The sequence below is a fragment of the Eleginops maclovinus genome, chromosome 18, assembly GCF_036324505.1.
Source record: "Eleginops maclovinus isolate JMC-PN-2008 ecotype Puerto Natales chromosome 18, JC_Emac_rtc_rv5, whole genome shotgun sequence".
NCBI classification, from domain to species: domain Eukaryota; kingdom Metazoa; phylum Chordata; class Actinopteri; order Perciformes; family Eleginopidae; genus Eleginops; species Eleginops maclovinus.
In genome coordinates, this window is record NC_086366.1 from 10,761,926 (window position 1) to 10,776,131 (window position 14,206).

The window sequence follows — 14,206 nt, forward strand, 5'->3', positions numbered from 1 at the left end:
CTTGATATGACCACTAAGAGTTACTTTTGAACAAATGCTGTGAGATCTGGTGTACTTTCATGTGATGTGTTTATAAATAAATATATATAATGTACAGTTATAGTAATGCCAATAAAAAAATAAAAACACTTGCAAAGAGTCAGGCTGTTCTTGTCATTTAGATGGCAACATCTTCATACTTTGAAAATAGGTTTAGGCCAACAACTTTACTGTTGGTATTATCTTTTCCACTATAGCAACCTTTTTGGATCTGATCATGAGTTGTAGTCATTTGTAATTCTGACCACCAAGGGATATGTTCCAAAATCTGACCCGAAATAACATCTGAACCATCTCTTGTTGTTACTGTAATTTTAAAAACACCTTCACTGGCCAAAACAAGTGCAATATTAAATATGAGTCTTATTTTGTGCCTAGTGGCTAATATAATACCATTAAATGCACATTATTATCCATACTTACATGGTTGTCATGGATTATATGCAATGTGTTATAAATCATACATCCATTTTCCATCGTCATACTTTTTCCACTAAGGGATTTTATCTTTCTGCCCCGATGACTCCTGCCTTAATTTATATCTGGGAGCCTTGAAGTAAGTTATTTCACTTGACAAGACAATCAAGCTGAGCATCCAAACTCCTCTGAATGTTTTCTTATGAAGTTGTGTACTTCCTATTTTTTTACTTATTTTTCACCCAGATTTAACTTGAGTGCTTAGTGCTTGGTTCCCTTTAGCCCCTCTGAGGGTTTTTCCTCTTGTTTATTCTTCCGGCTTGTCGGTGAGAGGCATACTAATTTTGTGTTGTGAATGCACATGCATCAGTAGGAAAACATGGTCATCACCCAAAGAGCAGAAGTCTTTTAAAGTAGTATGGCTGCTTTAGCAGACCTGTACCGTTGTGTGCAGCCATGCTCAGTCAACCAAATAAACAGTGTGTCCTCAGGCAACCCATAGGACAGCCACTGACCTGGCTAATGTGGGTGGCTGCCCTCTGTGTGCACATAGACACACATGCACACAAACATGAATGCTTTTATAGAAGACTCATACACACCAGCGTATAGTCTATCTGACCACAGCTTAGCGTATACAGGAGTGTGTCTTTCCTTTCTTTCTGTTCTCTCTTACCCTCTGCACTCTATGTACCGCAAACATTTATAATGTCTCCTCAGCGCCTCGGTCCATTGTTTTCCATGTTCCTATTTCAGTCTTTAGTTAGTTTGCCAGCTCAAGCATGAACCTCATCCTTGGCTCTAAGCCTCTAGCCACTGACAGACGAACAAGGAAAGATGTTTTATGTAAACAGTAATATAATGTCCTACTTGCCTGTTGAGTGTAACAAGTCGCTTAGAAGTTCATCCAGCCTTGAAGCAAAATACCCAGTGAGTCACATAGTTTTCTGCCCATGTTTATTGTTTCCTACTTCCTTAAGATGCACCTAGCTATCCTATCAATGTACAAGCTATTGTGCGTCTGGAAATATTTAGATTATTTACATTTTGCTTTTAAACTCAATCACATTTCTACTGGGAGAAATCGGTAAACCAGCGTGGTAAGCCATCGTTTGCTCAAATTGTATTGCTAACCGTAAGAAGGACACGAGAAACAAGAAACAGATAATGGTAAGTCACACAATTATTGTTTCTTTGGGTTTGCTATATTATAAATATCAGAAAAAAAAATGTGTTTCCTTGTCGAGATTGACTCAATATGTTAATACAGAATGATGATGACATCATCGTCATCATTGTCACTTTTTTCATTGAGATTTTTTTTAATGCTGTTTTTTAGTAATTCGTTACTCAAATCCAGGAGCTCCTGAAGTCAGGACACGTAGATGAAGGGTTACCAATAAACACACACATGAACAAATGAACACACACACAGGAAAGAGAGATAGCTTTCTGAGGCTGTGAGAAATGTTGTTTCAGCAGCTTCCTCAAATAATTCACACGTCCCACGGGTCTCATTATAATTATGTCGTCTTCATCCCATCAGAGTACCAGATCAATTGATTAACCGTTTCGTGCACTCCCTCTATTGCAAGTCAAATTACACATTTCCATAGACTAAATTATTGGCATTTGATGACAAATGGCCCATGGTAGCTTCATCCCGACACCTCACCTTTGCCCCAAAGTTTTTACAGGAAATGAAGTCTCATGGGATCTCTTATATCAAGGTAATTTAATGGCAAACGCTCTTGTGTGCTTTGAGCATGATGGATCTGTTTCACCTTGTGAGGGTCAGTTTATAATCATTTATAATAATAATGATCAATAATGGAAAACGGAAACAAATTCCCTGAGGGATATCGGGATAGTTTGGCATGACAGTGGCTGGAAGTTTGAGGTACACATTTCTCTATGGGGAGTTAATATATATATATATGCAGCTTTCAAACTTACAAAAGCAGTAATAAATATCCACACACATTCACACAAATATGAGGTCACTAATGACGTCAGCAGTATATGAGGCCTCTTCTCTCCCTACATAACACACTAACCACACACACACACAGAGGAAGCTAAGAGCCAACAATATATCACCTGACACAGAAAAAGTAGCTTGACAGCGGAGCAGCTTCTTGGCCTTGTGAGACAGCCTGCGCCATTAGTCGCACAGCGAAACAAAACAGCATCCTTTTATTCTTCCGTTAAGTACAGAGCTGTGGGTCTCTGGAGTCCTGGGAGAATAGGATAAAGAGGACTTTAACTCAGAGAGCTAACACTGGGGCACAAAGTCCCGCCAGCGATCATCCCTGTGAATATTTGGATCTATTTGTTAATGGACTGAACAGAATAAAGGTTCAAATAATTTATACTGTGCCGAGGCAGTTTGAAATCTGAAAAATGGAGCCATGGGAGCCGAAGAATGATAGAGTAAAGAGAAACAGCAGAGAGGTAAGTTTTTTTTAATGTTAGCTCATCAGAGGAATTATCACTTTTTTTACTTTCTAAAAAAAATGCATGTTGTTGAGAACACTTCTCATCCCATACTGTCATTATTTCCTTATAATTGATAGATAACAACATGTAAAATAATATCCAATCTGTGTCTTTAAATAAATTAAATATAACTTTACTTCATTTAATCCAGACCAGTGGTGGAAATTAATTATGTGCAATTCTTCAAATACTGTAATTAAGTTCAATTTGAGGTATTTGTAATTAATTTGGAGATTCATATTAGTTATATTGAATACCATCAACAAATAATGTATCCTTTTTAATGAGTAGAATAACAGCAACAATAAGGTAATGTACATTACTCCATCAATTTGTGTAATGAAGTAATATACATTATTCTGAATTGGGCCATTATGCTCAGTGATTAGTTTGGCTGATGGAACTTCATAACTATATATTGATGCTGATGATGTTGTACTGTCACTTGAGTAGCCCGTTACTTATGAATGCATGATGCTGAGAACAAAACAGTTTTGTGTTGTTTTTTGTGAGTGGTGTAATTTATGTATCGCTGTCGCCATCTGGTGGCTGCAACATGTTTAGACACTAAGAGTGAATCTGATAATTCCACACTGCTCAACTCTCTCCGTCTCTTTCAGGGGGCCCAGCCTGTGAACATGCTTCATAATTTATACAGATGGAAGGTGGATCCAGAACACATGCTTGGCCTCACGGGTATTGTGGGAGCAGTTCTCAACCTGCTGGTAGTAGTATTGGTTTATATCTACACACCCGTCTGAAAGGCCTACACTCACTGTTTGGATTTATGAAGCTGTGTACTGTTTGATGGACTAATGTATAAATAGGACAGCACCTTATTGATGGATGTATGGATGGACAATCGGAAGGAAGTGACAGAGGGCTTTGAAGTTTTTTGAAGTAGCAATTTATAACCTATTGTTAGTCTCCAGTATGTGCCGTTGATCGTCTATTAGTTCAAACACATTGAGCATGACACAGTTGTTCATTTCTCCTCTAATATGTATGCAATAAATGCATGTATTTGACTACTACTTGTTGTATGCTTTGTTTGTGAGAACTGCTTATAAATAACCAAGTTAAATCGGAATTGTTTTTAATCACCAGCACTTTTTTTTATTCAAGGCCACATCAATGAACCAACGGGGTTCAGAAAAAAGTGTTAAAAACATAATGTGTTAAATAAATATTGTCAAATAATAAAGGGAAAAAACAGAAACAAAACATTTCCATGAGCTCAAAACAGAAAGTGGGTAGCTGTTAATTAAAAAGACAGGCTTTATGACAATAACATTTTAAATATATATTTTCATTTGTTTAAGATATAGGAGTAGTATAATTGTTTTGATTGTTGATATTAATATCTGGCAGTATTTGACAGCTGGTAATGATGTCAATCTTCTCGGACACCGCCTTTAGGTCATCCAGGATTAATCTGATGCTGTGGGAGGCATTGATGATGGCGCTCTGCGAAGTATTCAGCTGAGAGGTTGCACTTTGCACCTTTCACAAAAACAGTCAAGAAAAAAATCAAATGAAGGCATTACAACTATAGACAGTAAGCTGTTATAGGACACTTATTATAGGATATTGCAAAAGCTTGTGATGTGGTACGAAGGCAATTTGGAAGACCGTTGTATTCCTAATGTGTATATCTGATAATAAGTGTGCTAGGAAAAACAACGTACCTCTCTACTGGCACTGCCATAGCCATGTCGTAGTGTCTGTCCCACATCAGAATACAGCCGGCTGTTAGATTCCTGCAGCTTTTGTTGTAAGAGGGTGTCACCTGGGAAAATAAATACATGTTGAACAAACTGAGACCTAAACCTCCATTTCATTGTTCACTTATCCATTATATTGAAGCCATCCATAGAAAGATATTGATTATCCTTTTGGCATTATGACTGTAACATAATGTACATTTCAAAATATAAATTGGTTTTCAGCATTAATAATAATACACAACTATATATATATATATATATATATATATATATATTGTAATATAAATATTTTGTATATTTGTTGTTGTTTTATATTGTAGTAAAATGTATTTGAACTTTTCCATGTTTTTATGAATATTTGTATTTTATTTGACTCTAAAATTAATCAAATTTTCCCTCTGGGGAAAAAAAGGTAATGTCAGATTCAACATCTTGCTTTATTCGAAGATGATGATTACACTTTCACCTAGAGGCTCATTTCTGACCTTTGTAACAAGATACTCTGAATCAACCCAATTATTAACTCACTGATGAAGAACTTTAGAAGTGGGTAAAGGGACTTCTGAGTTAAGCAAATTCTGTGGTACCTTTATTATTATTATCATAAAGTATTTAATACCATAAGTATTACCATTTCTTTATGGTATTGCTCACCTTGTGGCCTGTGTGTGGGACTGGGCCTGTCTTCCACTATCGACTGAATATCAGGATTGTCTCTAACTACGATAAGAGGAGGGAGGTCTCTCCTGAGGATCTGAGTGCTCTCCTGGCTCAGAGAGGAGGATCTGCCCGGCTGCTCCTCCTCACCCTCACTGTCTGTTTCAGATGCCTCCCCAGGAACCTGACAGCATTATAAATATGACAGACAACAGATTATAGATTTATATCAGTTGGTGTGGAAATATTGGTTGATGCTTGTTGACACACTTTCATCTCTCAAACAAAGACAGCATGCAGACAACCTTTGCTCCCACGGTGGCAGTTTGGGGAGCAGTCATGGAGGTGATGTAGACTTCATCATCGGAGTCTGTCTCAGAGGCCTCGCCCTGTACCACTATCTGGTAACTGCTGGACATGACTGTAGAAACACACACACACACACACACACACACACACACACACACACACACACACACACACACACACACACACACACACACACACACACACACACACACACACAATCAGACAAGGTTAACTACCATTGAAACAAAGTTGACGTAAGATTATTGTCACAGTAGCTACACATTGTATTGATAATAATAACAATAATAATAATAATCATAACGGTAACTTTGTGTCAAGATTATTGTTAGTCTTGACATATCAGCCTCCTTCCGATCATTGCAAATCAACTTACCGAGAATCTTCTGTATAATGTTAGCTAAAAGCTAAGGTAAAATATAGGGTCCAATAATCCACAAACTGTCAAATCTTCTCTGTGATATCATAAACACAAATCACATGAGCAATAAGGAAGTGGATTGTTTTCAAAGACCCAATCCTATCTGAGTTTGGATGTCATGTGATACCTGACGTTTCATACTGCCATTGGACGACAGTACAGCTCATCTAATCATGAGTTCGTTCGTCATGAAATTGGCGTATGCCGATAACTCAAACAAGCCTCCAAATGTAGTGTCCTCCACATAAAAGCGAATTGTTAAGCTACTTGATGTGAATGATGTAACAGCATGTAATGCACCGCAACCAGGTGCTTTTAAACTTAATTTTAGTGTTGAATTCACTCTAACTCCGCCTTCATGAATCCAGCGGCGTACCCTCGATAGGATATCGAGTGCATCTCAGGAAATACAAGCTTGTGTTTACTTCGTGTAGCCTACAGTCAGTTGACAGGTACAGAATATTTAATGTTTTACTCTGTTAAATGTATTTTAACTGCAACGCGTGTTATATTCAAATGCACTGTTTTGTCCTTACATACCAATATAGGCAAAACCAGGTCTGGACAAGGTGGCCAGCAAAAACAGTAGCCATCTATCTGGCGCTGTCTATCAAGCTAACGCTAACGCCTTTAAGGGTTTCCAGTTTCACGTTACTGTTGATTTTGTCTTTAAAGGAACAGCTAACTAGGTTACGTGAATCTGTTTAGCTTACGTGTTGTATTGGGCTTTATAACCTTTTGTTTTTGGCAGGAATGGCAGACGAGTCTTTGTTTGACTTTCTCCATATGGAGATCGTCTCACATATTTACAAGGAGCAGCAATCCAGTAAAGGGGAGATGGATAACAAGGTGTGTTCAGTAAAGGCATCAATCAATCAACTGAGACTTAATATTAAAAATAACCTGAGTATTAAGTTGCACTGTATAATCCTGAAAACAGTTCATTTTAGATATTAGCAAACCCTATTATCATGTGTACTGTATTATTGTAGCTACTGTAACTCATGTAAAGACGTATCATACTAACAGGTGTTACTGTGCAAATAAGTAGATTGCATTTCCTTTCCTTCAGGATAGAGCTGTCTGTGTTTCTGTTCTCGAAAGTATGGGCTTCAGGGTGGGACAGGGACTCATTGAGAGGTGGGTAAGCACATACACTAATATACTGTATGCTAAACACAGCACGTGGTGCATGAATCCATACCTACATAAAATGCCTATGTTGATGTTCGCTCTGTGTAGGTTGACCAGGGACTCCCCCAGCTTCAAGGATGAGTTGGATGTAATGAAGTTTGTCTGTAAGGAATTCTGGACAAAGGTGTTCAGGAGGCAGGTTGACAACCTCAGAACAAACCATCAGGTAAAATAAAAGTCTTTCCAAATACAGGAATTTCTATCTATTTTTTTGAAAGTGTGACCTGACTTGTGATAAATATCATACCTCATTATTGCATAGATGAGCTAGAATACCATCATCTTCAATAAAAATGTATTACGGTCAGATCATTTTGTTATATCTTCATCTGCAATTAAGGACGTCTTGCTGGTGAATTAAGAATGTAAACGCATACCAAGTGTTGATTAAAACATGGTATTGTTTGCAACTATGGTTGTTACTACACATGCATTTCTGCCACAGGGTACCTATGTCCTGCAGGACAACAAGTTTTCTTTGCTAACTCAGCTCTCAAGCGGAAAACAGTACCTGGATCAGGCTCCTAAGGTTAGTCTGTCTGTCAGTCTGTCTCCCTTTCTCAGTCCCTCACTATTTGGAGTATACTTTTTTATTTGTATTGCATACTACCAAAAAGTGTGACTGCATCAAATTTATAAATAGTGCTCATTTCTATTTATGGTGTTTTCTTTCAGTACCTTGCCTTTTCGTGTGGTGTGGTGAGAGGAGCTCTTTCTAACCTTGGTATGGACAGCGTGGTCACAGCCGAAGTCTCTGTTATGCCATCTTGTAAGTACTTTCGGAACACCAAGTCATGCTTCTATAACAATACTGGCCAAATCGTTTGTTATTGCAAGTTGTCAGAATTATTTTTTGGTCAATTGACCTAAAGATGTTGGTGATAATCACTAGCTTTGCTTAAGTAACGTACTTACTTTCTTAAGGTCCTTCTAATGGTTCATCCCCTTACTTTTTTTTCTTTCCAGGTAAGTTCCAAGTGGTGGTCCAGAAGTTGTGACCTGATCCTCTCTGCTACCCTGGAGCAGATAAACAGGGCCCTGAAGGCTTCAGCAATCCTTAAGAGAGGATAGTAGTTCCTGTCCAACCACAGAGGGAATCAAACATCACCCTGATTCCCACAACTAAGTCAAAGAGGACTAGGCAGGTTCTGCTACATCTCTAGGTGCCGATGAAAAGGCATAAAGGATTTTCCAGGGTTTACCTTTACTTGTCATACTCTGACACAGAACACAATTTGTTTTATTCCTTGTGAGTTTTGATTATTTGAGTATGGTTAACTGAAACAATGTATGGTTTTTCAAATGTAGTTTTCACAAATAAGTGGAGCCTGGCCCTACCTGACCCGGCCAAGCTTTGTAATACAATATTGACTGTCACTGGTGTTAATGCAATAATGTGAATGTATAGTAAATGAAAAGGTCATTTAATATTCTTTGTAATTTGTTTCAATTTTTAGACTTCAATTTGAGAGGACATACGAAGAAATCAAAGGAAACCATAATTGAAAATGTGTTTTTTTCTTTTGTTTTTTTAGGATAGAATAACTGCGATATCATCTATTTGATTGCTAGCATTCTTTTGAAAATGATTGCACCTCACATCAAATTCATTATTTAATGCACATAATCTGTAACTAGTTCCTGGTGCTGTGCTCTGCCTTGTAGCAGATTGCCTTTTGGGGGCTGGAACATTCATGAATGCTATTGTTTTTTTAAATTTCAGTTCCTTTAAAGGTAAAATGCAAATCTAGAATAAACCATTGCTGCAGGAATTTTCCTTTTTAGAATTCCGTTTTGTAACTGGATGTGATATTGGTTTCTCAGCATCAGTTTTTCAGCAGTCTCTTCCTTTGTAGTGAGATTACATTTTGGGGTTTACAAATTATTCTGTTTTGTACCAAAATGTTAACATTTTTGTCTGTAAAGCTTAATATGTGTAGTATGTAGTAATGAGATTTGCCTTGTTGCAAATGTGATTAAATGGTGTTGGATTGCGTGACATAATTGTGCATGGATTTCTGGGTTTTATTTCTTAAAAACATTTTGTATTGTATGTCTACTCTATAAATCTATATACTATAAATACCTTAAGAGCTTAAAAACTTTGATGCCATAAGTATGGGATTTTTCTGGTTGTTTAAATTATTATTTATATACTGTATCTCTGAACAAAATTACATTTTTGTGACGTGATCACCACAAAATCAACATTGGTGATGAAATGAACCTCTCTTTTAGGTGCTGTTGCCTCTTTGTACCTCTAGAGGGACACATGAAGCTGTCATTATTTTCGTGTCTGCTGCTTTACCATGATGGTCCGGCTCAGGGTCTCCTTTTCTTTTTCTCAATTCTCCAGTAATCTTTCTGTCGTACTTTTATTGTCAGGGAGAACATATTTATTCAAATAAGTGTTATTGATGAAACAACAATTGGTTGCAATGCAAGATGCTTTTTTATCATTTGCATATTCTATTATTATTATTAATATTAATAATAATAAATACTCTTGACTACTTTACTCTTTAATGTATGGTGTTTTAAGTCACAAACATGGAGCAAAAACATCTATTAAAACATTTACCTAAAACACAATAAGCAAAGAATTCAGGACTTGTTTACATTTTTTCATGGCACTGTAAATAGCAAAAAACACAGTTAATAGAACTGTTAAGATATAATGTCCTTATGTAAGCAGTTGCTCTACCTTTGCTCTTTTTATTACGCCTCTGCATAACAACACATTTCACTGTGCACACTAATACAGTAGTTCCATTTCCCATCATCCCTGCTTAAGTTATTAATATTGCTTTCATATTGCTGACCCCTATCATGAGCTTTGTATTAGGAGGTTGTACTGTATGTGAGTGCACTGCAGTTCTGAGATATTCACTAAAGTGTAGTCCCTGCAGCTTAACTGTTGCTTAATTCAATAAACTCAAGGTCTACTTGAGTTTTTAAGTTAGTGGTTGTGTCTAAGTTTACGCAGGTTTGATTTAAATATTTTACACTTTGGATACAACCCTCTTTTTGTTTTTAATTATATCTACATTTTGACTCTGATTGATTGACAGATTTTTGTATCTAGTTGATGGATGCTAACTCTGCTTTTATTTATGTCTCTGCTCTCAAACATTTCCCTGATGTTGTTCCAGTATATCACTGCCATTGTTCTAATAGTTTTTACACAACAAAGGTATACATGTAACTTTATCCATTTGATGTCCTTCAATGATATCTCCCACTCAGGCCGGAAAAAACTGCTGCGCTGAGCCCTCTATGCTCTTTGTGCTGTGACAACAGTCATTACATTAGACACAGCATATACGTTAGCCTCAGTGTTCCATTGAGTTTTGACATATTGAATATTATCATGAATGACAACATTAGAGCAGGGTTTGTATGTTACAGAGCATTCAGTAGGGAATATGCTTACTGGTTTAAACACGGCAGACAATGAACAGGCACATAGTCGAGTACTTCGCCAAAGTTTGACGGTAAAAATGGAAATGATGTACTATTGTAAAAGTCATTTTATAATTGGTAAGACGTTTTTCACCACTGCAACAAACAATGTTGCCACATCTGTTACTAGACTTGAAAGAATAGCCACCCATCTCAACATTGCTTGTTCACAAACCCCACTGATTCAGTGGGGTTTGTAAATTGAGGCATAAATGGTTGCCATAAAAAACAATGGGAAGAGAGAAAGTGAAAGACCTGGACTGCATTTTGAAGAGACACTCCACCAATTTCCAATCGGCCTGTGAAAACAGTTGTAAAATGTCTTCTATGGCTCTCAAGGGGGCATTTTATAGTCCTAGAAACGAACCCTGGTGATGTCATCTGGGTTATTTTAACTTGGAGAAAAAAAACATATTTTTTTCTCTACAGAAAGCTTGCTTTACAAACTGACGGTTTGAAGCTGAGAGAGCGTAATATAGGAGCGGGAGGTGTAAGATATATATATTTCTTGCAAGCACCCACATTTAATGGAGCAACACTACTTCATAGATTATTACATCCTTTGTCTAAAACTTCAGGTTAGCACTCAAACTGTTCTTACTTCAATATGAGAGCGGCCCTCAAGATAAGAGTTCTTAATAAGCTTAAGACTTCAGTGAATTTAAAAAAGATCCCTGTTTATAAGTAGACACTCAGCGGCACCAGAATGAGTTTTGAAGTGTGGGGGCATCCAGCTTTGGCTGACGTAATAGGCTAGGGAACTTTTCAGCCTAGCCTATTTTGGTACAACTAAAATATGGTAAGAAAAGCATTTCCCCTTTTCATTATGGCACATAAAGATATAAATGTCATCAGTTTGTTGTTTCTTTGCCTACAGTCTATGTAGCCAACATGGAGTCAGTGAAAGACCTTCAACTGTGTGCAGTGCTCTTTTTAGAAGTACTTTAAATAGAAATAATCAAAACTGATGGCAAATAATGAGTATTCCAATCCAATATGCCTACTAACATACAAATGGATGGAAGCCCAGCAGAGCAAGGTTCAGTCTTTAGGGCTGGGATGCTAAAATACAAACAATTCCTCAGATTTTGTTGGATGTCAGATCACTTCGACTTGATTTGAAATACATAATGGTTGATTTTGATTGGGTGAGTCCAATATGTTACATATAAACATAGGTTTATAAACCATCACCAAGATTTTACTTACTCTAATACCTAGCTTACACTTTGCAGTTTACTACCATAACATTTAAAAGTTGAGGGAAAAAAACTCTTGTTGCAGCCGCGTTATCGGTGCCAGAGCTTCCACTCTAACAACATTTCCCATGTTGTTTTCTTCCTGCAATGCAATATGCAAATCAGCCAGGGACATTTTGTCCGGCGTCTTCTTAAATGTGCAGCACCTGACTATAGCCGACTCTTTCGCCCATTTGTTGCAATCGATTAAACACTTTACCCAAATCCTCTACGTAAAGCAGTGAAAAAAACCTGAAAGGGGGATTAGACAGAAAGCCTGGGAGGGGGCATAATTGTAGAAAGTTGGTGGAGGAGGAGGGTGAGATTGAGAGAGGGGACAAGACGAAAATGAGATAGAGAGAATAAGGAGCCTCTACAGGAGGCTGGAGGGAATTGAGATGTAGAAAAGAGAAGTTTATTAAAGGTTGGGGGAGTGCAGGGGCAGAGAGGAAGCAGTGTAGGAGAAATAAAGAGGAAGAAAGCATGAAAAGTGTCTTCTATGTGTACCAAAATGTCTCAAATGCTATGAAGTGAAGAAATCTGCAGACTGTCTATAGGTTAAATTGATGGTGATTGGGAGAGTTCAGCAACAGCTGTTTAATCCTTTCTACAGGGCTTTGCCTCCCTTTCTACAGCTCTATCCTGCATCACAATATCACCAATGCACTCACAAAGAGGAACAGTGAATGGAGAGAGGGAGTAGAGTAAAAGAGGAGGCGGGGGATTGTCAGGGGCTAGAAGAAAGACAGGAGGAGTTGGGGTGGGGGGGAAGGGGCTACAAGTAAAACCTGCATTCATTCTCTGAAATTGATGACTTTCTAAAATTCAGTAACACTGTCCACATGCTGACTGAAGTCTTTTGTCGTTTGAAAAGTCGACAGAGACTATTGATCTGAAACTATTCCTGAACACTCACTTCTATTCATAGGCAACAACAAACTGGAAACACAAAATGCAATGTTAAGTCATTAGTCGTCCTCACAATTTGCTACTGAATGTTACATTGAGATTTAAAGCCGTCAAATACAATGTTGTTTAGTGTACATATGTGGCTTTAGGCTACAACAACCACATTTTCAAATAGTGGTAAGATCAATATGCTAATGCTACCTGGATGCTAAAAGAATAAACTCACAATTAAGTAGGGTGTTGATTTAATTATTTCATAGTTAATGTGTTTATTTTTTTAGTAGTGAAATAGCTAGCAGCTGGCAGTTATTTCTTAAACTGAGTATAGCATTAGCGTAGTTGTTAGCCGATTAGTAAAAAGACAAGCTAAATCGTTTGCCACCTAGCCTAATATGCTACCTAAAACGACATAAGGTAAAAGTAAGGTTATGTTATGATTTATTATGAACGCTTTGAAATTTGACATAACCAGTTTTTCATATCTTTATTTTAATTTCATGCTTGAAGCGTATTTTGTATTCCAGAATTAATTGCAAGGCCTAGTATACAAGACTTAAAGAATAAACCTTAAAAGCCATTGTCCTTAAAGCACCCTCACAAATATACATCATCAAAGAGTGCTTTATTTAACAACCTGTATGATCTCAGGGAGTGCCGCCCACATCCTCTCAGATTGTCCCAATTGTACTTTATCTAACCACCTTTTTTTCGCAATTTATTTTTCTGGCTCCACTTTTACCTTTTTTACCCCCTTCCTACTCATTCAACTTCTTCCGCTCATGCATAGAAAGAGTAAGATTCTCTGTCTCACACACACAAACTTTGTCTATCGGGGCCATATGTTGACCCGTGGTGGACCTGAATACAGCCATCTGCCTGATTTTCCTATGTCCCACAGGGCAAGAGTGTGGGAGAATGTCTATGAGACACAATACAGACACACACACACACACACACACACACACACACACACACACACACACACACACACACACACACACACACACACACATACACACACACACACACACACACACACACACACACACACACAGCCTATACAGGCACACACATGCCTTTAACTCCTTCACAGCCACTAATCACTCCCAGACAGCCATCCCAGCTCCTGTTAACAGTGACAAGATAATAGGTCTTGTGTGTGTGTGCATGAAAGAGAGATTCCTTCGAGGCTCAACCATATGGATGCATTTGTAGCACAGTTTTGTTTGTTTTGTCGGATAGAGTAAATGTGGAAAGGAGAAACATCTTGCGATCAATATAACTTTTGTGATGATTTTGAATTTCACTACGAGTTG

At 37.6% G+C, this 14,206-nt stretch overlaps 2 protein-coding genes across 3 annotated transcripts; one reads left to right on the forward strand and one right to left on the reverse strand.

Moving 5' to 3' along the window:
• Positions 1 to 4,045: 4,045 nt before the first annotated feature.
• Positions 4,046 to 6,196, reverse strand: bloc1s3 (biogenesis of lysosomal organelles complex-1, subunit 3). Its single transcript, XM_063907519.1, has 5 exons — positions 6,043 to 6,196; positions 5,645 to 5,760; positions 5,337 to 5,523; positions 4,644 to 4,744; positions 4,046 to 4,458 (listed from the first exon to the last, which is right to left on the reverse strand). Exons 2-5 carry the CDS (start codon positions 5,756 to 5,758, stop codon positions 4,273 to 4,275), a joined length of 588 nt encoding a protein of 195 aa, XP_063763589.1. The 5' UTR covers positions 5,759 to 5,760; positions 6,043 to 6,196; the 3' UTR covers positions 4,046 to 4,272.
• An 82-nt stretch (positions 6,197 to 6,278) lies between these two features.
• trappc6bl (trafficking protein particle complex subunit 6B, like) lies at positions 6,279 to 9,290 on the forward strand. Of its 2 annotated transcripts, XM_063907520.1 has the most exons (7): positions 6,279 to 6,539; positions 6,839 to 6,936; positions 7,160 to 7,227; positions 7,330 to 7,447; positions 7,727 to 7,810; positions 7,957 to 8,050; positions 8,248 to 9,290. In XM_063907520.1, exons 2-7 carry the CDS (start codon positions 6,841 to 6,843, stop codon positions 8,277 to 8,279), a joined length of 492 nt encoding a protein of 163 aa, XP_063763590.1. In that variant the 5' UTR covers positions 6,279 to 6,539; positions 6,839 to 6,840; the 3' UTR covers positions 8,280 to 9,290. The 2 variants fall into 2 exon arrangements, with proteins under 2 accessions (XP_063763590.1, XP_063763591.1); XM_063907521.1 differs by lacking the exon at positions 6,279 to 6,539 and having other exon boundaries at positions 6,546 to 6,936.
• Positions 9,291 to 14,206: the final 4,916 nt, after the last annotated feature.